This window comes from Somniosus microcephalus, chromosome 1 (genome assembly GCF_052327205.1).
Source record: "Somniosus microcephalus isolate GS21.2 chromosome 1, FLI_Smic_1.0, whole genome shotgun sequence".
Taxonomy (NCBI): Eukaryota; Metazoa; Chordata; class Chondrichthyes; order Squaliformes; family Somniosidae; genus Somniosus; species Somniosus microcephalus.
The window spans coordinates 168,933,951-168,957,965 of record NC_140987.1 but is presented as its reverse complement, the minus strand read 5'-3'; the positions used below and the strand labels follow the sequence as shown (position 1 = coordinate 168,957,965).

Genomic DNA, 24,015 nt, shown 5'->3' with positions numbered 1-24,015 from the left:
GAGAGCCTCAGTGACCTCCCAGATGCAGCGATGGACGGCGAACTGTGATATGTTAGCAATATCTCCTGCATCAGACTGGAAGAATCCACTGATGAAGAAATTGAGGGCCATGGTGACCTTGACTGCCACTTGGCGAGCCATGGTCGCCCTGCTCTCAGGCTGTCGGTCTGGCTGCAGGAGGTGGCAGAGTTCTGTGACCACCTCCTTGTTGAAGCGGAGCCTCCTAATACACAGCTCATCGCTTAAGTGGAGATAAGAGTAGTGCTCTCTGAAGACCCTCAGTGGGTAAAGCCTCCTGTTGAGAGCCCTCCTGTTGGGGGGGGGGTGTTCAAATGGTGGTCATGGGGGTCTGATGGAGGTCGGAGGTCCGATGGCAGTCGGGGGGGAGGGGAGTTGCAGACAGATCGCTGGGGGATGGGTTTATTGAGTAGCTTGTTGGGGCTGGAGGAAACACTCCTGTTGCTCCTGGCCTACAAGCAGTGCTGCAAAAGCACTCACCTCATGGATTCAGCCCTTTTTGCCTCCTTTAAGCTGCCGAGTTTCCCGAGTCCTGAGAAACTCAGCCGCCTGTGGTTAAAAACAGAATGATTGTTAAAATGAAGACAGACAACCTCATAATATTTAAATGACCAAACCGCTTCCCACGAGCAGATTGGTTGCCGCCTCCGTTACAGCCGGAAGTGGGCAGATTCAAGGCGGGTTTGGCTCCTGTTCCAGATCTTCTGTATTTTATTCTCTGACATGACCCCAACCCACTCGTATTTGGGAGTTAAGATTCAGCCCATAGTTTTAGTTTTTCTTTTGCATTGTGGGTAATATGAAAATAAAGAACCAGAACTCAACATAGGACTTTCTTAGCCACTCATTTGGTTTGAAAAGGGAGCGGTAGCACAGTGGTTATGTTACTTGGACCAGTAATCTGGTAGGTCTGGACTTATGATCTGGTGATGAATTCAAATCCCACCATGGCAGCTAGGGAATTTAAATTCAGTTAATAAATCTGAAATAAAAAGCGAGTAGCAGTAATAATAACCATGTAACTACTGGATTGTCGTAAAAACCCATCTGGTTCACTAATGTCCTTTAGGGAAGGAAATCTGCTGTTCTTACCCGGTCTAGCCTATATGTGACTCCAGATCCACAGCAATGTGGTTGACTCTTAACTGCTCTCTGAAAAAGGCTTCGCAAGCCACTCAGTGCAATTAGGGATGGGCAATAAATGCCAGCAACGCCCACATCCCATGAATGAATTTTAAAAAAGGGCCCCTTTTGATAAAATGCAGGGACTCGATTCTAATTAGGGTGCAGCTGCACAGCGCAAGCCCCTGATTTAAGCAATTTAAATGTATGATTATTTTACACATGTCTAATTATAGTGCAAATTTAGAATTGAGCCAGCAGTTCAAGCATCAATTCAAATATATTAATCTTTCTCATTCTGCAAAGAAAGAGCTCAGATTTCAGAAAGTGGTATGGCCGAGTTATCTGAGGCACTGTTGTGCATTCAACTCCCACTGGCCGAGAGGCTCCTGTAACATGAAATGTTCAAACCATTAATATTTTGTAGCAGGCAGCACTTAGAGGCTAGAACTAAAAGGCCATAGCATGAAATGCTAAAAAATATTCAAAGATCAACAAAAATACTCATACGCCTTGGATCATGGAGTTGATCACTGAGTTGCAAGAACAGACTAAGAGATTTTCACGTTGGAAAAATATCAGGCCTGAGAGAGCCCATGATCCAAGTTGTTGAAATTAAGAAAGGCTCAATGGGGTGAATGAAAAGAGGACTGAGAACACATAGGCCCGGAATTTGCAGTCAGCAGCGAAGCGACGGCGATCACCGCTGACCTTGAAGCAGTCAATACGCCGCTAAAACCCCAGTTACACCTATTCTAACAAGGCTTAACGTTTTATGGGTTGTTTAACAGCGATATTAGATCGGAAAAGCTTAAGTTTTCATCAGCTCAACTGATTTCATTGATTGCTGGCTCTGGGAAGTTCCACAGCGCAGCCTGTAGCGGAGCACGGAATGACTGACCACTGACAGTTCGCCGTCATTACCACCACAAAACCCGGGCCATGTAATTAGCTCAGGAATCGGCAGACTAAATAAAAACTTGAGGAATAAGCACTTGAATGCAAATTAATGGATTTGTGATTCAACATAGACTACAGGCTGGGAGGATTCAGGAAAGGGTAAAGTCAAAACCAGTAAGAGAAATGTCAAAGAAATGGAAGGGATAGAGTGCTTAATAAAGGTAATAGGGCATTAAAGACTAAAGTGACATCAGGGGAAAAATAGGGCATTAGAGACTAAGGGGACAGCAGGGGAAAACAGAAAAAAGGTAAAGCTAAAGGCACTATATCTGAATGCACAAAGCATTCGCAACAAAATAGATCAATAGCACAGATAGAAATAAATGGGTTTGACCTAATGGCCATTACGGAGATGTAGTTGCAAACCGACCAAAGCTGGGAACTAAATATTCCAGGATACTTGACTTCTAGAAGAGACAGGCAAAATGGAAAAAGGCGGGTGACCCTAATAATAAACAATGGGATAAAGACAGTACAGAGAAAAGATCTTAGCTTGGAAAATCAAGATATAGAATCAGTTTGGGTGGAGCCAAGAAACAACAAAGGGCAGAAAACACAGGTAGTAGTAGTTTATAGGCCCCATAACAGTAGTTGTAGTGTCAGGCAGTGTATAAATCAGGAAATTAGAGGTGCATGCAACAAGGGTAATACAGTAAACATGGGGAACTTTAATCTTCATATAGACTGAGCAAACCAAATTTGAAGAATTAGTGTAGAGGATGAGTTCATGGAATGTATTCAAGATAGTTTTCTAGATCAGCATGTCAAGGTAACAACAAGAGAACAGGCTATTTTACATCTAGTATTGTGCAAGAAAGGGTTAATTAATAACCATGTAGTAAAGGAGCCTCTGGGGAAGAGTGATCATAACATGATAGAATTATATATTGAGTTTGAGAGTGATTTAGTTGAGAGTGATTTAGTTAAGTCCAAAACTAGAGTCTTAAATCTGAACAAAGCAAACTACATAGGTATGAGGGGCAAGTTGGCTAAGGCAGATTGGGTAGCTAGATTAAAGATATGATGGTAGAAAAGCAAAGCAAACATTTAAAGAATTCATTCATAATTTGCAACGAATATACATTCCCCTAGGGAAACCCCCCCCCCGCAACAGGATTAGTAGTCCAACCATGGCTAACAAGAGAAGTTAAAGATAGTATTATATTAAAGGAAGCGCATATAATCTTGCCAAAAAGAGTAGTAAGCCTGAGGACTGGGAGGATTTTAGAATTAAGCAAAGGATGACCAAGAAATTTACAAAGAAAGAGAAAAAAGAATGAGAGTGAACTAACAAGAGGTATAAAAACAGATCATAAAAGCTTCTATAGATATGTAAAAAGGAAGAGATTAATTAAAGTAAACCTGGGTCCATTAGAGGCAGAGATGGGAGAAATTATAATGGGGAATAAGGAAATGGCAGAGACATTAAATTAATACCTTTTATCCGTCTTCACAGTAGAAAACACAAATAACATTCTGGAAATAATGGGGAACCAAGGGTCTAGCGAGAATGAGGAACTTAAAGAAATTAGTACAAGTAAAGAAATTGTACCGGAGACATTAATGGGACTAAACGTCAACAAATCCCCTTGACCTGATGGACTACATCCTAAGGTTTTAAGAGGTAGCTACAGAGATAGTCGATGCACTGGTTTTGATATTCCAGAATTCTCTAGATTCTAGAACGGTGCCCGCGGATTGGAAGGCAGCAAACGTAACACCACTATTCAAAAGGAGGAAGAGAGAAAACAGGGAACTATAGACCAGTTAGTCTGACATCAGTAGTAGGGAAAATGTAATAATTTATTATTAGGGACATGGTAACAGGGCACTTGGAAAATCATAAGATGACTGGGCAATGTCAACATGGATTTATGAAAGGGAAATTGTGTTTGACAAATCTTTTAAGAGATTTTTGAGGTTGTAACTAGTAGGGTAGATAAAGGGAGAACCAGTGGATGTAGTGTATATGGATTTTCAAAAAGCATTCGATAAGGTGCCACACAATTATTATACAAAATTAAGGCTCATGGGATTGAGGGTAATATATTAGCATGGATTCAGGATTGGTTAATGGACAGAAAACAGAGACTAGGAATAAACAGATTATTTTTAGGTTGGCAGGCTGTAACTAGTGAGGTACTGCAAGGATCAGTGCTTGGGCCTCAGCTATTTACAGTCTATATCAATGACTTAGATGAGGGAATTGAGTATAATGTATCCAAGTTTGCTGACAATACAAAGTTAGGTGGGAAAGTAAGCTGTGAGGAGGACGTAAAGAGGCTGCAAATGGAAATAGACAGGTTAAGTGAGTGAGCAAGAACATGGCAGATAGAATATAATGTGGAGAAGAGTGAGGTTATCCACTTTGGTAGGAAAAATAGATAAGCAGAATATTTTTTAAATGGTGAAAGACTAGGAAATGTTGGTATTCAGAGGGACCTGGATGCTCTTGTATACAAATCATAGAAAGTTAATATGCAGGTACAGCAAGCAATTAGGAAAACAAATGGTATGTTAGCCTTTAGTACAAAGGGATTGGAGTATAAAAGAGTAAAGAAGTCTTACTAGAATTATATAGGGCTTTGGTGAGACCACACCTGGAGTACTGTGTACAGTTTTGGTCTCCTTAACTAAGGAAGGATATACTTGCCTTAGAGGGAGTGCAACAAAGATTCACTAGACTGATTCCTGCGATGAGGGGATTGTCCTATGAGGAGAGATTGAGTAAACTAGGCATATATTCCATAATGTTTAGAAGAATGAGAGGTGATCGCTTTGAAACATATAAAATTCTTAAAAAGCTTAACAGGGTAGATGCTGGTAGGATGTTTCCCCTGGCTGGGGAGTCTAGAACGAGGGGTCACAGTCTCAGAATAAGGAGTCACCCATTTAGGACTGAGTTGAGGAGAAATGTCTTCATTCAAAGGGTTGTGTATCTTTGGAATTCTGTACCCCACAGAGGTGTGGATGCTCAGTCGTTGAGTATATTCAAGACAGAGTTTGATAGTTTTTTGGATACTAAAGGAATCAAGGGATATGGGCATAGTGCAGAAAGGTTGAGTTAAGGTAGATGATCAGCCATGATCTTACCGAATGGCAGAGCAGGCTCGAAGGACCAAACAGCTTACTCCTGCTCCTATTTCTTATGTCCTTGCAAGGATGTGGGCTAGGATAAGAAGCAAGATGAAAATAGTTCACATGGGTTCTTACGTTCTTATTTGGCTACTGTACTTAAGCTTTTCTATCGAGCAGTTCATGATTGGATGTCCAATTGGAATCGTGTTCCTGACATCATGTACTTCAAGCGAGCTTTCCCAAGATTAGAAACTAAAATCAGTCAATTTATTGTTTACAAACAGATTTATTTTTTGAAGTAGCAGTAACCCTTTTGTTTTAGAAGCATTTGCAGCACAATTTAGAATGATCTGTTCCAACAATGTATTCATTTTCAGACATTACAACATCAAACAGGGCTTCATGTGGTGTACTTCTTTACTCACTAACTAATCCTGCATGTGCTGAAGTATGGAAACATCTACTTTAAGAGACTATGCTCAGCAGGAGGACGTGCATCAGCATGTTAACTGGTACATAAAATGCTGACTAAAAAAGTAGAGATGGATAAAAGTTTAATTTCTAAGATTACAGCAAGTTACGATATAACATAGAAGCAAGCTTTTCCTTGTTGATTTAAACATTAGAAAATATACACTAAATACCTCCAACATATAAACCGGATAATGGTTATACTATTAATAAATGCACTCTGAATGTTTGTGGTAAGGATCAACAAACACAGCTGTGTGTGAGTGTGAGTGCATGCACTTGTATATGCTTGTCAGTGTCCATATTAGCATTTGGGTGTCTGCATGTCTTTGTGATTATTGTATGTCTCTGTGTATTTCTCGCCAAGATTATGGATTTTTCTCCAGTAATTCCACTCTTTCTGGCCTTTCAAGTACATATTTTTTATTCTTCTTATGCTAGATGCTTATTTTCAATTCTTACTATGAAGCCACGTGAATTACAAGCTAATTTTAATAGTTTTCATTGAATTGTCAAACAAGGAGACGCGAAACACAGTCTATTTGGTATTCAAGAATCTTCTCTTCCATGAAATAACAATTTTGCAAATGGCAATGTCACAAGAAAAATTACTTTAAAACTGGTAACTTTTTAACTCATGTAAAAACTGTTCCAGTACAGCTACATCACTGGCATCTACCTGACAAAGTAGAAAATTGCCCAGGTATGTCCTATCCGCTAAAAGCAGGACAAATCCAATCCGGCCAATTACCGCCATATCAATCCCTACTCTCAATCATCAGCGAAGCGATGGAAGGTGTTGTCAACAGGGCTAGCAAATGACACGTACTCACCAATAACCTGCTCACCAGTGCTCAGTTTGGGTTCCGCCAGGACTACTCGGCTCCATATCTCATTACAGCCTTGGTCCAAACATGGACAAAAGAGCTGAATTCCAGAGGTGAGAGTGACTGCCCTTGACATCAAGGCAGCATTTGACCAAGTGTGGCATCAAGGAGCCCTAGTAAAACTGAAGTCAATGGGAATCAGGTGGAAATTCTCCACTAGCTGGAGTCATACCTAGCACAAAGGAAGATGATTGTGGTTGTTTGAGGCCAATCATCTCAGCACCAGGACATCGCTGTAGGAGTTCCTCAAGGCAATGTCCTAGGCCCAACCATCTTCAGCTGCTTCATCATTAACCTTCCCTCCATCATAAGGTCAAGAGTGGTGATGTTCGCTGATGATTGAAGTGTTCTGTTCCATTCGCAACTCCTCAGATAATGAAGCAGTCCGTGCCCGCATGCAGCAATACCTGGACAACATTCAGGCTTGGGCTGATAAGTGGCAAGTAACATTCGCGCCACACAAGTGCCAGGCAATGACTAGCTCCAACAAGAGGTCTAACCACCACCCCTTGACATTCAACGGGATTACCATCGTCAAATCCCCCACCAACAACATCCTAGGTGTCACCATTGACCAGAAACTTAATTGTACCAGCCACATAAATATTGTGGCTACAAGAGCAGGTCAGAGGCTGGGTTCGCGAATTTAATTCTGGAGGCGGGATGTGGGCGGGTCAGCAGGTTTCCGGGTTCCGGTCCCACCCCCAGCTGCCTCCGCTCTGCAGACATGATTTTTCCTTGATTGGCCTTGCGGGCTTACCAGCCAATTAACAGGAAGCAGGTCTGATGACGTCATTTGATGAAGCGTCATCTGCCAGTTTCCTTAAAGGGACCATGCACAATTTTATTTTGACAGGTGATCTGCCAGTGTTTGACAACACTGAGGTGCAGCAAACACTGACAATCACTGCACAAAGGTGAACACTTGCACCCAGGCTCACCAATTACTCCCTCCATATGCTTATGGAGGGAGTCACAGCACGCAGGGAGGTTCTCTTCCCTTCCAAGGGCAGAAGAGACCTCCCCAAGACACCAACTTACCTTGCATCTCCATCCAACCCTCTCTATCTAATTCATCACTTCCCCATCTCACTAGCCACCCCTCACACTCACCCTCATCCAACTGCAAGCATACCAACTAACAACACACAAGGGTAGGCACTTGAGAGGTTTAGCCAATGTCCATGTGAAGTTTCTGGTAATGTGTTGTTATACAGTGCAATCTCTTTTTCAAAAAGTGCCCCTTATTGGACAGATCTGAGCGCACATTGAGAAGTGTCTTACTGCGTTTCAGTGATTGTTCAGTCATAACTCCCCGCGTCCCCTCTTCCCCCCCGCTATAGTGATGTGTGTGCATGGAATGGCTTGGACATTAAAGGGATGCTTCACGGTGCTGGTGTGGGATGGTGTCAACCTGGTGCATCATGTGGCAGCCAGGGTTTACAGCATCAAGTGAAGAAAATCTGGCCACGGTGATGCCATCGCTGGCCTCTCGGCCAACAATTTTGTCAGGGGCTGATGCCCTGTGTCCAGTGCAGCATCAGGTGATGGCAGATAAGACTGGTGATGAGGTTGGTGATGTTGGTGTTGGGGATGATCGTGGAAGGATTCGGAGGACCAAGGTCTGATTGTTTCATTGGCTCCAATGTTGCTGGAATAGATGGCAGCTGCCGGTGAGGTGACAGAAGTGATCTGTCACTGGTGAGAGAGGTTCTGCCAATGAGGTGGCACTGGACATACAGTTGGATCTAAAAACTTGTAAGCTAAAGAAAAATGCAGTAACCAACATTTTCTTTGCTCTAAAACTTACCATCTGCAACATGGCATCCTTGACACCACTTCTGCAGCTGTCATCTTAACACAAACATCAGAGCAGACTCACAACACGCCAGGTTGAGCTTGGCGTATTCCCCAAACAGCAGGTAACCAGTGGGGGAGAAGCTAAAATTACAGGTAAGCCTCAAAATCCTTTTAAATCGGCTCTTAACAAGCCATTTAAGTACCAGAATTGTCTCCCCGCCACTTGGTGTCGGATCAGTTCTGCTCTGACAGACCTGACACCTGGGACACTCGCGTGGAGGCGGGTTAACAGCGGGTTTCCTACCCGCCAGCAATCTTTGCGATTTTGACAGCAGTTCCACCTTCAAACCCGCCCCCTCAGCGCGATTAAATTCGTGGCCTGGGTATTCTGCGGCGAGTAACTCACCTCCTTACTCCCCAAAGCCTTTCCACCATCTACAAGGCACAAGTTAGGAGTGTGATGGAATACTCTCCACTTGCCTGGATGAGCGCAGCTCCAACAACACTCAAGAAGCTCGACACCATCCAGGACAAAGCAGCCTGCTTAATTGGCACCGCATCAACCACCTTAAACATTCACTCCCTCCACCACCGGCGTACCGTGGCTGCAGTGTGTGCTATCTACAAGATGCACTGCAGCAACTCACCAAGGCTTCTTCGACAGCACCTCCCAAACATGCGACCTATTCCGCCTAGAAGGACAAGGGCAGCAGGCACATGGGAACACCACAAGCTCCAAGTTCAGCTCCAGGTCACACAGCATTGTGACTTAGAAATAGATCGCCGTTCCTTCATCACCGCTGGGTCAAAATCCTGGAACTCCCTCCCTAACAGCACTGTGGGAGTACCTTCACCACATGGACTGCAGTAGTTCAAGGCGGCGGCTCACCACCGCCTTCTCAAGGGCAACTAGGGATAGGCAATAAATGCTGGCCTTGCCAGCGACATCCATATCCCAAGAATGAATTAAAAAAAACATTATTTCCATCCAGGAGGAAGAATCAATAAGGGAAAAATGTTAAAATTAAATAAAGTTACACAGGTAAATTGTAAAAATTGAATTAAGTGAGTTTGATCATAATGGGTGTTCCATATGTTCACCTTACTGTGAAACAAAGCAATTTAACAATTCATATCTGGCCTTATCTCATTCAAGTATTTGCTTAGTCCACCTTTGGAAATATTAATAGTATTATTAATCGTGGATTGTGGATAACACGTTTAGTGAGTTGGTCACACCGCAGGTAAGGGCTGCACAGGCAGAAGGGAAATGGGTGACCATCAGGCAGAGCAGTAGAGACAGGCAGGTAGTGCAGGGGACCCCTGTGGCCATCCCCCTCTCAAACAGGTATACCGATTTGGATACTGTTGAGGGGGATGACTTACCAGAGGAAGGCAGCAGCAGCCAACTTCCCAGCACCAGGGGTGCTTCTGCTGCTCAGGAAGGGAGGAAAAAGAGTGGGAGAGCAATAGTGGTAGGGGATTCTATCGTAAGGGGTACAGATAGGCGTTTCTGTGGCCGTAGACGTGAGTCCAGGATGGTTTGTTGCCTCCCTGGTGCCAGGGCCAAGGATGTCACTGAACGGCTGCAGGGCATTCTGAAGGGGGAGGGTGATTAGTCAGAGGTCGTGGTTCACATTGGGACCAATGACATGGGTAGGAAGAGGGATGAGGTCCTGCAGCAAGAATTTAGGGAGCTAGGTAGCAGATTAAAGAGCAGGACCTCAAAGGTTGTAATCTCTGGATTACTCCCGGTGCCACGTGCTAGTGACTATAGGAATAGGAGGATAGAGCAGATGAATGCGTGGCTAAAGAGTTGGTGCAGGAGGGAGGGCTTTAGTTTCCTGGATCACTGGGCCTGCTTCTGGGGAAGGTGGGACTTGTACAAGTCGGACGGGTTGCACCTGAACCAGAGCGGGACAAATATCCTTGCGGGGAGGTTTGCTAGCACTGTTCGGGGGGGTTTAAACTGAAATGGCAGGGGGTTGGGAACCTGAGCAGGGAGACAGAGGAAAGTGAAACAGGGATAAAAACAAAAGATAGGAAGGAGAAAAACAAAAGTGGCAGTCAGAGAAATCAACGGTTTAAATCAAACGTGGCCACAGTAAATAATGATTCTAATAGGTCTAAGAGCGTTAAAAAAACAAGCCTGAAGGCTTTGTGTCTTAATGCGAGGAGCATTTGTAATAAGGTGGACGAATTGGCTGCACAAATAGAGGTAAACGAATATGATTTGGTTGGGATTACGGAAACGTGGCTCAAGGATGGCCAAGACTGGGAACTCAACATCCAGGGGTATTCGATATTCAGGAAAGATAGGCAAAAAGGAAAGGGAGGTGGGGTGGCATTACTGGTTAAAGAAGGGATTAATACAATTGTAATGAAGGATATTAGCTCTGATGATGTGGAATCTGTATGTGTAGAATTGAGAAATACTAAGGAGAAAAAAACATTAGTGGGAGTGGTATATAGACCTCCCAACAGTAAGGCGGAGGTTGGGGATGGCATTAAAAGGGAAATTAAAGAAGCGTGCAATAAGGGCACAGCAGTCATCATGGGTGACTTTAATCTACATATAGATTGGGCCAACCAAATTAGTAACAATACTGTGGAGGAGGAATTCCTGGAGTGTTTACGGGATGGTTTCCTGGACCAATATGTCGAGGAACCAACCAGAGATCAGGCCATCTTAGACTGGGTATTATGTAACGACAAAGGGTTAATTAGCAATCTTGTTGTACGAGGCCCCTTGGGTCTGAGCGATCATAATATGATCGAATTCTTCATTAAGATGGAGAATGAAGTAGTTGACTCAGAGACTAGGGTCCTCAATTTAAATAAAGGACACTACGATGGTCTGAGGAGCGAGTTGGGTCGGATTGATTGGGGGATGGCACTCAAAGGGTTGACGGTGGACAGGCAATGGCAAACATTCAAAGACCGAATGGATGAGCTACAGAATTTGTTCGTCCCAGTTTGGCATAAAAATAAAACAAAAAAGGTGACTCAACCGTGGCTAACAAGGGAAATTAGGGATAGCATAAGATCCAAGGAGACGACATATAAATTGGCCAGAAAAAGTAATAATCCTGAGGATTGGGAGCAGTTTAGGATTCAACAAAGGAGGACAAAGGGATTAATTAAGAAAGGGAAAATAGAATATGAGAGTAAGCTTGCAGGGAACATAAAAACTGACTGTAAAAGCTTTTATAGATATGTGAAGAGAAAAAGATTGGTGAAGTCAAGCGTAGGTCCCTTACAGTCAGAATCAGGGGAATTTATAATGGGAAACAAAGAAATGGCAGACCAACTAAATTCATACTTTGGTTCTGTCTTCACAAAGGAGGACACAAATAACCTCCCAGAGATGCCGGGGAACATAGAGCCTGATGAAAGGGTGGAACTGAAAGAAATCAGTATTTGTAGGGAAATGGTGTTAGGAAAATTGATGGGACTAAAGGCCGATAAATCCCCAGGGCCTGATAATCTACATCCCAGGGTACTTAAGGAAGTGGCCCTAGAAATAGTAGATGCATTGCTGGTCATCTTCCAGAACTCGATAGACTCTGGAACAGTACCCATGGATTGGAGGGTAGCTAATGTTACCCCACTATTCAAAAAAGGTGGTCGAGAAAAAGCGGGGAATTATAGACCGGTAAGCCTGACATCGGTAGTGGGGAAAATGCTAGAATCTATTATAAAAGATGTAATAGCAGAGCACTTGGTAAGCAGTGACAGGATCGGACAAAGTCAACATGGATTTACAAAAGGTAAATCATGCTTGACTAATCTACTGGAATTTTTTGAGGATGTAACTGGTAAAATAGATAAGGGAGAACCAATGGATGTGGTGTATTTGGACTTTCAGAAGGCTTTCGATAAGGTCCCACATAAGAGATTAGCGTGCAAAATTAAGGCACATGGGATTGGGGGCAAGGTATTGACTTGGATAGAGAACTGGTTGGCGGACAGAAAGCAAAGAGTTGGAATAAACGGGTCATTTTCCGAGTGGCAGGCAGTGACTAGTGGGGTACCGCAAGGATCGGTCCTAGGACCCCAGCTGTTCACAATATATATTAATGATCTGGACGAGGGAATTGGATGTAATATCTCCAAATTTGCAGACGACACAAAGCTGGGTGGGAGGGTAAGCTGTGAGGAGGATGTCGTGAAACTCCAGTACGATTTGGACAGATTGGGTGATTGGGCAGAAACATGGCAAATGCACTATAATGTGGAAAAATGTGAGGTTATCCACTTTGGTGGCAAAAACAGGAAGGCAGATTATTATTTGAATGGCAATAGATTGGGAGAAGGGGAAGTGCAAAGAGACCTGGGTGTTCTTGTGCACCAGTCGCTGAAGGTAAGCATGCAGGTGCAGCAGGCGGTTAAGAAGGCAAATGGTATGTTGGCCTTCGTAGCAAGAGGGTTCGAGTACAGGAACAAGGATGTCTTGCTACAGTTGTACAGGGCCTTGGTGAGACCGCACCTTGAGTATTGTGTGCAGTTTTGGTCACCTTACCTGAGGAAGGACGTTCTTGCCATGGAAGGAGTGCAGCGAAGATTCACCAGGCTGATACCTGGGATGGCAGGAATGACCTATGAGGAGAGATTGTGTCGATTGGGCTTATACTCACTGGAGTTTAGAAGATTGAGAGGGGATCTCATCGAAACTTATAAAATTCTGTCAGGCCTGGACAGACTAGATGCAGGAAGGATGTTTATGATGGCCGGGGAGTCCAGAACCAGGGGTCATAGTCTAAGGATAAGGGGTAAGCCATTTAGGACTGAAATGAGGAGGAATTTCTTCACCCAGAGAGTGGTGAACCTGTGGAATTCTCTGCCACAGAGGGCGGTGGAGGCCAGTTCATTAAATATATTCAAAAAAGAGTTGGATATATTTCTTAAGGCTAAACGGATCAAGGGATATGGGGAGAAGGCAGGGACAGGGTACTGAATTTGGATGATCAGCCATGATCTCATTGAATGGCGGAGCAGGCTCGAAGGGCCAAATGGCCTACTCCTGCTCCTATCTTCTATGTTTCTATGTATACTATTGTCACAGTCTAATGTAAAAGTAGAGATAGGGAATATTCTCGCAACTCCCACAAAAGATGCACAGAACGCTTATGGGAGAAACTAATGCCACCGATCCTGAGAAGGCATCTATGGTCGGGCCAAATCTGTAACACTCACATTGAAATAATTTGAATGGCTCAGGTCTATAAACCAAAATTGTTATAAAATTTTGCCAGAAGGCTTAGGTATAATTTTTCACAGTTCAACAAATCCCCACAGATCAGTTTATTTGAGTGCGTGTGAAAGTCAAAATGATCTGCATTGTTTTGATCATGTGGTGCAAGGAGGCTCAAAAAAGCAGCAGTCCCTGAGCTGTCCATCTAGTTTTATTGGCCCTGTAAAGCAGCAAATGTATGTTCAGAGAATTCATTGAAGTCATTACTCACTGTTTATGAGGTCCTTGTGTTCAGCAAGGCTTTTTGTGGGATCCAGCCAGTACTGTTTAAAATAAATGGTTGATATTAGAACAAATTATTTGTGTTTCTTTTAGATAGAGTCATGCAGCAATATAATAATAGATTTGGTCATCCCATACTATACTTATAGGGAAGTGGACAATAATTCTTTTTAACTTCTTTAACAGCAGATGGAGTCCTTCTCTCAGACAACACCAAGGCCTAGAAAATCAGGTGGGGTGAGGCACAGGCGACGCAGGATACGATCCCTGTTCCTGAATGGTGAGGCCTGAGGCGCCCCCGACGTTGGGCCTCGAGCCTCATTTCAATGGAGCGGGCGAGCTGCCGGTGAACCAACTTTGTTGTCATGTTTTAACAGGCAGTCGTCATGAAACACGAGGTAATGAAATTCATATACTAGAGGTTGTGAACGCATTTTCTGCATTACAACTTGTAGAAGCACCAGAGCCAGAACAAAATGATTATGACACATAAGGCATAATTAGAGAAATACAGGTTTCAATGTGTGATATTTTGTATTCTTTGAATTATTACTGCAATTTAAAATGTTAGTTAATTATCTGAACTTCAGTTCAGCGATTTTCTGCCACTTTCTTCCACAACTGGAAGCATGGCAGAGTCTGACATGTAAACCTTACAATAGCCAATGCTAACATCACTGAAATGAGTTGGGAATGTCAGTTTTACTCTCCTCACACTGAACTCATTGCTTCCCTGCTGCACCAAGAGATAATGTAGCTCATCCAACTAAGGCAAGTATATGTAAATGACAATTTCAATCAATGACAATCACATGAGGTGATGCAATTTAATGGCAGCACAATATACACTTCTGCTCTCACCCCTTCCCCTCCCTCCCAGAACCACGATAGGGTTCCCCTTGTCCTCACTTTTCACCCCACCAGCCTCCACATTCAACGGATCATCCTCCGCATTTCCGCCACCTCCAACGTGATCCCACCACCAAACGCATCTTCCCCTCACCTCCCGTTTCAGCATTCCGAAGGGACCGCTCCCTCCGCGACACCCTGGTCCACTCCTCAATCACCCCTAACAGCCCTTCCCCTTCCCGTGCAAGCGCAGGAGATGCAACACCTGCCCTTTTACCTCCTCCCTTCCCACTGTCCAGGGCCCCAAACATCCCTTCCAGGTGAAACAGCGATTTACTTGTACTTCTTGCAATTTAATATACTGTATTCACTGCTCACGATACGGTCTCCTCTACATTGGGGAGACCAAACGCAGATTGGGTGACCGCTTTGCGGAACATCTCCGTTCAGTCCGTAAGGGTGACCCCAAGCTTCCCGTCGCCTGTCACTTTAATTCTCCGCTTCACTCCCACTCTGATCTCTCTGTCCTCGGCCTCTTACATTGTTCCAATGAAGCTCAACGTAAGCTCGAAGAACAGCATCTCATCTTTTGATTAGGCACTTTGCAGCCTTCTGGACTCAACATTGAGTTCAATAATTTCAGACTATAACCCCTGCCCCCATTTTTCAGGCTGTATGATTTTGCCATCCCCATTTACAACATTTTATCTTTCCTGCCTCCTACCTTAGCACAGAATGTTCTCCCCTCCCACCCCCACCCCCGCCCCTCTCCCTGCCTCTGCACCTGCTTAATATCTGTTACATCTCCAGCCTTTTCCAGTTCTGATGAAGGGTCCCAGACCTGAAACGTTAACTCTGTTTCTCTCTCCACGGATGCTGCCTCGCCTGCTGTTTCCAGCATTTTCTGTTGTTATAGCACATTATACTGCTTGTGCTACTGAGCCACTCTTGTTCTAATAGTATATTTAAATTATTCATCTGTAATATTTTCAAACTGAACACAAACATAAACTGGAAAATTCTATAAAAATTAGGCAGTTGCTGAACAATTTCATTTTGTTGAAAGTTGCGTGTATATTTGGTACCCAACTTTAAAGAATTGAAGATTTTGAATGCTACTCTGTCTATTTCAAACCTATCGCATTTTTAAATATAAATTAAAGCCGCCCTATTCCCCAAACCCTCAATCCCATCTCACTTTTTTCTATCACTCACCGTTTGATGACTCCTGTCACAATAACGCAAACCAAAGTATTCTGTCTCCATCAGGTTTACATGTCTGAATACGTAGTCCAGGACAACAGACCCCTTGGTAGACTTCTGTGGGAAAGAATTAAAGGAACCTTTTCAGAAAAAGCACCACCTACTTTGGAGGGTAGAAAGGTAAGTATACAAACCATACCTTGCAGTTTTATTATATAGAGTTTGAAGGTGCGAGCAAATAGTGAACCTATGCATAACTAAAACATGACACCAGATATGGCATAAATGTAACAAAAATCATGACACAGGAACTGTGAAAAATAGGCAGTGCGAGCAGAGGCATGACTTTTAATCTGACTAAAAATTAGACTAAAAATCTTACATCTGCATGCACATCTATTTTCAATAAAAAATTTCTGTGTCTCCATTTAATGAAAACTGCCTATGTAAACCTGTTAAGCTGCAATTACATCCTCCTGCCAGCTGTGGCAATGTAGCGCCTCAGTTTTGTGTCTTCCAGCTTTTCAGTCTGTACTGCCAAAAAACTCTAACCAACTCTATTGCTGTACTTCCCAAATTGCCTTAAGTTTTACTATTTAACTGTAAATAATTTCAAAACAATGTATCTGTATTAGATATAAAATTTTGTATAAGATATGTGTTGCATTGAAAACATTGTAAATACCTGTTACTCCTGTAGGTGGTGCTGTGATAGCTATCTTCAGTGTTAAAGGTGACACACTTCCCTGTCACAGCCTTTGACACACACACCAGCTGCTATTTTATAGTGAGTACATCACCCTGACCGATCACTGGGTTCCCACAAATTGCTCTAAATGCTTTCTGAAATGATTTTTCAGCTGCCAGTTTTTTTCAGTAACTGAAACTTGTAACATCCAGAATAAGTGTTCAAACAAAATTAAAAATCACATGCTTCATAATAGTATGATCACATTTATCCACTGAATTTTCTTTTGTATTTTTTAACACTTTCATCATGCTCCAAGGCCCAAAAGCCTGCGTTTGGATTTGATACTTTTACCCAGAGCTATGACTCTGAGCTGAATTTAGATTGTGACATATTAGCATGTGCAGTGTACCTACTTTCTCAGGATGTCTCAGTACTCTTCAGTCAGCTTTATTGATGGAATATTCTAGCAGTTTCTGCTCAAAGGTTTTTCAAAATTATTTAGCTAGAGGAAAATTTCAAATTCTTTAATCAGGTAAAATTTATATAGAGTGTTTTGTTTTTAAAAAACAGCGAGACTGCATTTTTTAAACAGAGAGGGTACACGTGTGCGTGTGAAGAAAAAGATTACTGACTGCACACATTACAGCTTTTGTTTTGGGTCCTATACTGAGTTGAGAAAGAGACAGATTATTTTTCTCAGTGTAATTTAGTTTTTATACAGTTTAATTTTGAAACAAACAATCTCTAATTATCTCACCTGATTATCATCTCTTATGCTGACAGTTAGAAAATGGAAACATTCCAATTACTAACAGCTATCAGGCACAACAAGGCGAGAGTGTTTTTTCTGCATTTGATTTTCACTAACAAAATCTTGTTGAATTTTGAAAGCTTGAATTACCACTTGTGTTTTGTTGAAAGTTAGTATATAGAATATTTATATTTGCTTATGGCTGTGAGAGAGAAAGAGAGGAGAGACAGATATATCCAGGAACCTAACAGCAAATTCAAAGTTTACACAGATCCCTTAGAAAATCACAAAGCAGGGCTGCTTGAGATGAAATCCCCCCTAACCCCCTGCAGCCAATGCTGTCAGGTCCATGCCTGCTGAGCCAAACATCACATTAAATGCCCAGTTGCAGTAAACCTCAGCTCCACCTTCTATAAATGTGAGAAGTCACACAACACCAGGTTATAGTCCAACAGCTTTATTTGAAATCACAAGCTTTCGGAGCGCTGCTCCTTCGTCAGGTGAAGTGAAGAGATGCATATAGACACAGCATGTATAGTCACAGAACACTGCCAGATGATTACAGGTAATCTTTCTAACTGCCCTTTATCACACCTCGGCAGAGAGATAATCACAGCAATCAAAGGTGTTAATGCTGTCCAAACAGGTCAGTCAGGAAAACATTACATCAAAGAACAATGAGGTGGGGTCACAAGGGGTCAAATGTTGCAGATGCTGGGGTCTGTATGAAAAACAAAGAACAAGCAAAATACAATATAAATTTTTTGTTGTTGCTGGAAATCACAGCAGGTCCGGCCGCATCTGTGTAGAAAGACAAGCCAACGATGACTCGAGTCTGGATGACTCTACGTCAGGTGGGGTTACATGTAGCGTGACATGAACCCGGGTTACATGTAGCGTGACATGAACCCAAGATCCCGGTTGAGGCCGTCCTCATGAGTGCGGAACTTGGCTATCGGTTTCTGCTCGACGATTTTGCGTTGTCGTGTGTCTCAAAGGCCGCCTTGGAGAATGCTTACCCAAAGATCGGAGGCTGAATGTCCTTGACTGCTGAAGTGTTCCCCGACTGGGAGGGAACACTCCTGCCTGGCGATTGTTGTGCAGTGTCCGTTCATCCGTTGTCGCTGTGTCTGCATGGTCTCGCCGATGTACCATGCTCCGGGGCATCCTTTCCTGCAACGTATGAGGTAGACAACGTTGGTCGAGTCGCATGAGTATGTACCATGTACCTGGAAGGTGGTGTCCTCACGTGTGATGATGGTATCTGTGTTGATGATCTGGCATGTCTTGCAGAGGTTGCCGTGGCAGGGTTGTGTGGTGTCGTGGTCGCGGTTCTCCTGAAAGCTGGGTAATTTGCTGCGAACGATGGTCTGTTTGAGGTTAGGCGGCTGTTTGAAGGCAAGTAGTGGAGGCGTGGGGATGGCCTTAGCGAGGTGTTCGTCGTCATCGATGACATGTTGAAGACTGCGAAGAACATGGCGTAGTTTCTCGGCTCTGGGGAAGTAGTGGACGACGAAGGGTACTCTGTTGGTTGTGTCCCGTGTTTGTCTTCTGAGGCGGTCTATGCGATTTTTCGCTGTGGCCCGTCGGAACTGTCGATCGACGAGTCGAGCGTCATATCCCGTTCTTACGAGGGCGTCTTTCAGCGTCTGCAGGTGCCCATCACATTCCTCCTCGTCTGAGCAGATCCTGTGTATTCGCAGGGCTTGTCCATAGGGGATGGCTTCTTTAACGTGGTTAGGATGGAAGCTGGAGAAGTGGAGCATCGTGAGGTTGTCCGTGGGCTTGCGGTGGAGTGAAGTGTTGAGGTGTCCGTCTTTGATGGAGATTCGTGTGTCCAAGAATGAAACCGATTCTGAGGAGTAGTCCATGGTGAGTTTGTTAGTGGGATGGAATTTGTTGATATTATCGTGTAGTCTTTTCAGTGATTCTTCGCCGTGGGTCCATAGGAAGAAAATGTCATCGATGTATCTGGTGTATAGCGTTGGTTGGAAGTCCTGTGCAGCGAAGAAGTCTTGCTCGAACTTGTGCATGAAGATGTTGGTGTATTGGGGTGCGAATTTGGTCCCCATGGCTGTTCCGTGTGTTTGGGCAAAGAACTGGTTGTCGAAGGTGAGGACATTGTGGTCAAGGATGAAGCGGATGAGTTGTAGGATGGCGTCTGGAGATTGGCTGTTGTTGGTGTTGAGTACTGAGGCTGTCGCAGCGATGCCGTCATCTTGGGGGATACTGGTGTAGAGTGCCGAGACATCCATCATGGCGAGGAGTGTTCCTGGTTCAACTGGTCCGTGGGTGCTGAGTTTCTGTAAGAAGTCTGTAGTATCGTGACAGAAGCTGGGGGTTCCCTGTACGATGGGTTTCAGGATGCCCTCGACGTATCCAGAGAGGTTCTCACACAGGGTTCCGTTGCCTGATACGATAGGGCGTCCGGGTGTGTTGGCTTTGTGTATCTTTGGGAGGCAATAGAAGTCTCCCACGCGGGGAGTACGTGGGATGAGAGCGCGTAGGATGCTTTGAAGGTCTGGATCGAAGGTCTTGATCAGTCTGTTGAGTTGGCGGGTGTGTTCTTTGGTTGGATCTGCGGGTAACTGTCTGTAGTGTTCCTGGTTGTCCAGTTGTCGGTATGCTTCTTTGCAATAGTCCATTCTGTTCTGTATGACGATGGCTCCTCCTTTGTCTGCTGGTTTGATGACGATGTTGCGGTTGGTCTTGAGAGCGTGGATGGCGTTGCGTTGTGCTCGGGTGACATTCTGGACTGTTTTGCGAGTGCGGCTGATGAATCTGGCGTTGATGCATCTCCTGACAGCTTGAACATACATGTCAAGCTTAGGGCAGCAACCCTCCGGAGTGGTCCAATTTGACTCTGCTGTGATTTCCAGCAAAAAAAAAATGTTTATATAGTATTTTGCTTGTTCTTTGTTTTTCATACAGACCCCAGCATCTGCAACATTTGACCCCTTGTGACCCCCACCTCATTGTTCTTTGATGTAATGTTTTCCTGACTGACCTGTTTGGACACCATTCACACCTTTGATTGCTGTGATTATCTCTCTGCCGAGGTGTGATAAAGGGCAGTCAGAAAGATTACCTGTAATCATCTGGCAGTGTTCTGTGACTATATATGTTGTGTCTATATGCATCTCTTCACTTCACCTGACGAAGGAGCAGCGCTCCGAAAGCTTGTGATTTCAAATAAAGCTGTTGGACTATAACCTGGTGTTGTGTGACTTCTCACATTTGTCCACCCCAGTCCAACATCGGCATCTCCACATCATGCCCACATTCTATAGTTTGACCAAACCCTAAGTTTCCCCTCCATGGTGATGCCAGATCAAGAGACTCTCTCATGCTGCCAAACTCCAGCAACCCCACTGCAGTACTGTCAAATTTCAAGACCCCAACCACAGCCTGCCATACTCCAGGAACATTCTCCAGTGCTATTAAAGCCCAGGATCGATCCCCAATGTAGTTAAATCTTATTCCACCACCTCAGTATTACTACATACTAGCGTTGGAAATTTCCTTGGGGGTTGTCCTGATTGGCTACTATAACTTGGGCAGTAGATCTTCTGTTAAAGTTAAGGCGTCCAACTGGGAGAACCCCCAAGAAAATTCCAGACATAAATATCTACCTTCAATTGAGTGTATCTTGCATACCATCTAGTTGGTTATCCTCAGCTATAAAATTTGTAAGGAATAAAAATTAAATACAAATAAACAGAATTTATATAAAATATAAAGTCCACTCATTTAGAGTTTTCACAGAATGAATTATAAAATGCAAACCTTCTATCAGAGTAAAAATTCCAGAATACATTTTTAAAAAACACAGAATTTGCCTTATTCAGTCTCTGTATATCAGTGCCTCTACACGGGATATACACTCCTGCTGTTGTAAAACAGCGAATCCTCTGACTCACGGGAGGTAATTATAACTATGACTATGAAAGAAAGAAAGACTTGCATTTATATAGTGCCTTTCACAATCACTAGACGTCCCAAAGCGCTTTATAGCCAATGAAGTACTTTTTTGAAGTGTAGTCACTGTTGTAATGTGGGATGTTATAATGATGCTGCAAATGGGAAAAATTGAATCGGCCGCCCATTATATACTCCAACCAATTTTACTTTGCATTGACATAATCGGAAAAGAAAATCATGTAGGGTGCATAATAGGTGGTCGATCCAATTTTTCCCATTTACAGTATTTCCAAAAGCTAAATTACCCCCACTGTAAGTAACGCTACAGGAGATCTACTAGTTATATAAAAATAAGCACAGAATTTAAAATGGGAACTGAATTATGTCTGCACATGGTCATCCAATTATCTCTCCATCTTCTAACCCCCACTTCATCTCACGACTACCCTTAGTCCTAATTCACATGTGCAATGCCACGGGAAATTGACTATTATTATATACAAATATATATTAAAAAAGGGAGAGGGGGAAAGGACAGCAGAGGAAAGAAGGAAAATAAGGGGAGAAAGAAGGAAATGGGAGAGGGTAGAGTAGTGGGTATGTAGGAGTGGGTAGGGAAGGGGGAGAGGGATGGGGGTCGGGAGATCCATGAATCCTGATCAGCTTGATGGGGAAGGTTCACGTCTCAATGGGAGGTGGGAGTACGTACTTATTTGGTGGGAGTGGGGAGCTTTTGGTTTTGTTTCCCATTTTAGTTGGCTGATCTTTTCACTCAGATGCTGGGGCTACCACCGGTGCTTCAAGGAATCTTGATACTTGGCAGGTACTCTAACTCACTGTCTTCCAGCCATTGTCCTCCAAGAATTTTTCAGTGCGCTCCATTTCGTTTTTTTTTATTTTGTGGGGTGGTGAGGAATTTTGCTCATTGGTGGAGGCAGACAAAAATCTTGTTCAAAGGTGGGAGGGTTGGGAGTGTTTATCTTGCTCAGCGGAGGAAGCCCCAATACTTGCTCAGCGGGTTCGGGGGGGTGGAGGGTAAAATCTTGCTCAGCAGGGGAGGGGCACAATGTAGAGAATTCCTGGCATGGAGTCACCATGCCAACGAGAATATTGACATTTAAAAAAACACAAAGAATTTCTTGGTAAGACTATTTTTTTTCTTTAAAAAAAAGGTGTACCTTAAAACAAAAAGTATTCCGCCTAGACTTTCCTTTGCCTTAAGTGAAACATTCACAATTAGTCTCCTGTCCATTTCCCATGAGGTCATTTGAATTACACTGAAGTGAAGTTAAGTGAAGATTTGTTTCAACACTTTCAATACACAAATCACAATTCTGGAATGTTTTGTATCATCCTGTGGAACATAAAATATCATTACATGATCACAATTTGTGCTAAGACCTGGGAGGTGAAACTCATCTTATGCGGTAGTATGAAACAGGCGATAGTGCATCAATAAATCCAAAAAGCATTCAGACTTCAGTGGAAAGGAATAACACAGTGTAAAACTGATGCGGTATCGCCTGTTTTGCGCTGCTGCCCAGGATGGATTTTACCCTCCTGATGTCTGCTCTCTGTACAAAAAGAATTGTGGTATTCAGTGATTAGTAGTTGAAGTTACGACAATTCAGTTTCTCTCAAATTATTGCAGAATTAGGGTATAATTGATATTTATGGGTGATATCCAAAAGGGTGTAACCTTAAAATAAAATGTCACATAGTTTTAATTAATTTGCGTGACTATATAAAATGGGTTTGAGGCTTGTGGCAGGGACTGAAGACGATGGCTTAGGTCTTTCGCAGTGTATAACTGCAGAAATGACAATTACATTGCAATTTTCCATTGATGTAATAAAGAAAAAGGAAGAACTTGCATCTCAAAGCACTTCAAAGCCAATTAAGTACTTTTGAAGTGCAGTCACTATCGTAAGGCAGACAAATTAGACAGCCAATTTGCACACAGAAAGGTCTCATAAACACCAACCAGATAAATCACCAGATAATCTGTTTTGGCATTAGCGGTTGAGCAATAAATTTTAGCCACGACATCAGGAGAACTCCCTGCTCTTCAATTAGTAGGATGGGATCTTTTACGTGCATGTGAGCAGACAGGGCCTCAGTTTTTACATCAGATTAAATAGAATATACAGCACAGAAACAGGTCATTTGGCCCAACCAGTCTATGCCGGCATTTATGCTCCAATCGAGCCTCCTCCCATCCTTCCTCATCTAACCATATCAGCATAACCCTCTATTCCCTTCTCCCTTATATGTTTACTAGCCTCCCCTTAAATGCATCTATACTCTTCGCCTCAACCACTCCCTGTGGTAGCGAGTTCCACATTCTCACCACCCTCTAGGTAAAGAAGTTTCTTCTCGATTCCCTATTTGATTTTTTGGTGAGTACCCTATATTGATGGCCTCTAGTTTTTCTCTTTCCCACAACTGGAAACATTCTTGTGTCTTCTCTAACAAAACCTTTCATAATTTTAAAGACCTCTATTAGGTCACCTCTCAGCCTTCTCTTTTCTAGAGAAAAGAGATCCAGGCTGTTCATTCTTTCCTGATAGGTATAATCTCATAGTTCTGGTATCATCCTTGTAAATCTTTTTTCACCTTATCCAGTGCCTCTATATCCTCTTTCTAATATGGCAATCAGAACTGGACACATATTCCAAGTGTGCTCTAGCCAAGGTTCAATACAAGTTTGGCATAACTTCTCTACTTTTCAATTCTATCCCTCGAGAAATAAACTCTCGTGCTTGGTTTGCTTTTGTTTTTTTAATTA

The 24,015-nt window shown here is 43.2% G+C and overlaps 1 protein-coding gene across 10 annotated transcripts in view; it reads right to left on the bottom strand.

Moving 5' to 3' along the window:
* epb41l4a (erythrocyte membrane protein band 4.1 like 4A) overlaps positions 1-24,015 on the bottom strand; it is a 474,019-nt gene that overhangs the window by 258,129 nt on the left and 191,875 nt on the right. For all 10 annotated transcript variants that reach the window (XR_015078320.1, XM_085987237.1, XM_085987283.1 and 7 more), the window contains 2 exons: positions 15,877-15,981; positions 13,802-13,853 (listed from right to left, as the gene is read on the bottom strand). Coding sequence is in view for 9 of the 10 variants with exons in the window: in XM_085987237.1 (XP_085843363.1) it covers positions 13,802-13,853; positions 15,877-15,981 (157 nt within the window). In the remaining variant the exon portion in view is untranslated. The remainder of the gene's footprint in view (positions 1-13,801; positions 13,854-15,876; positions 15,982-24,015) is intronic.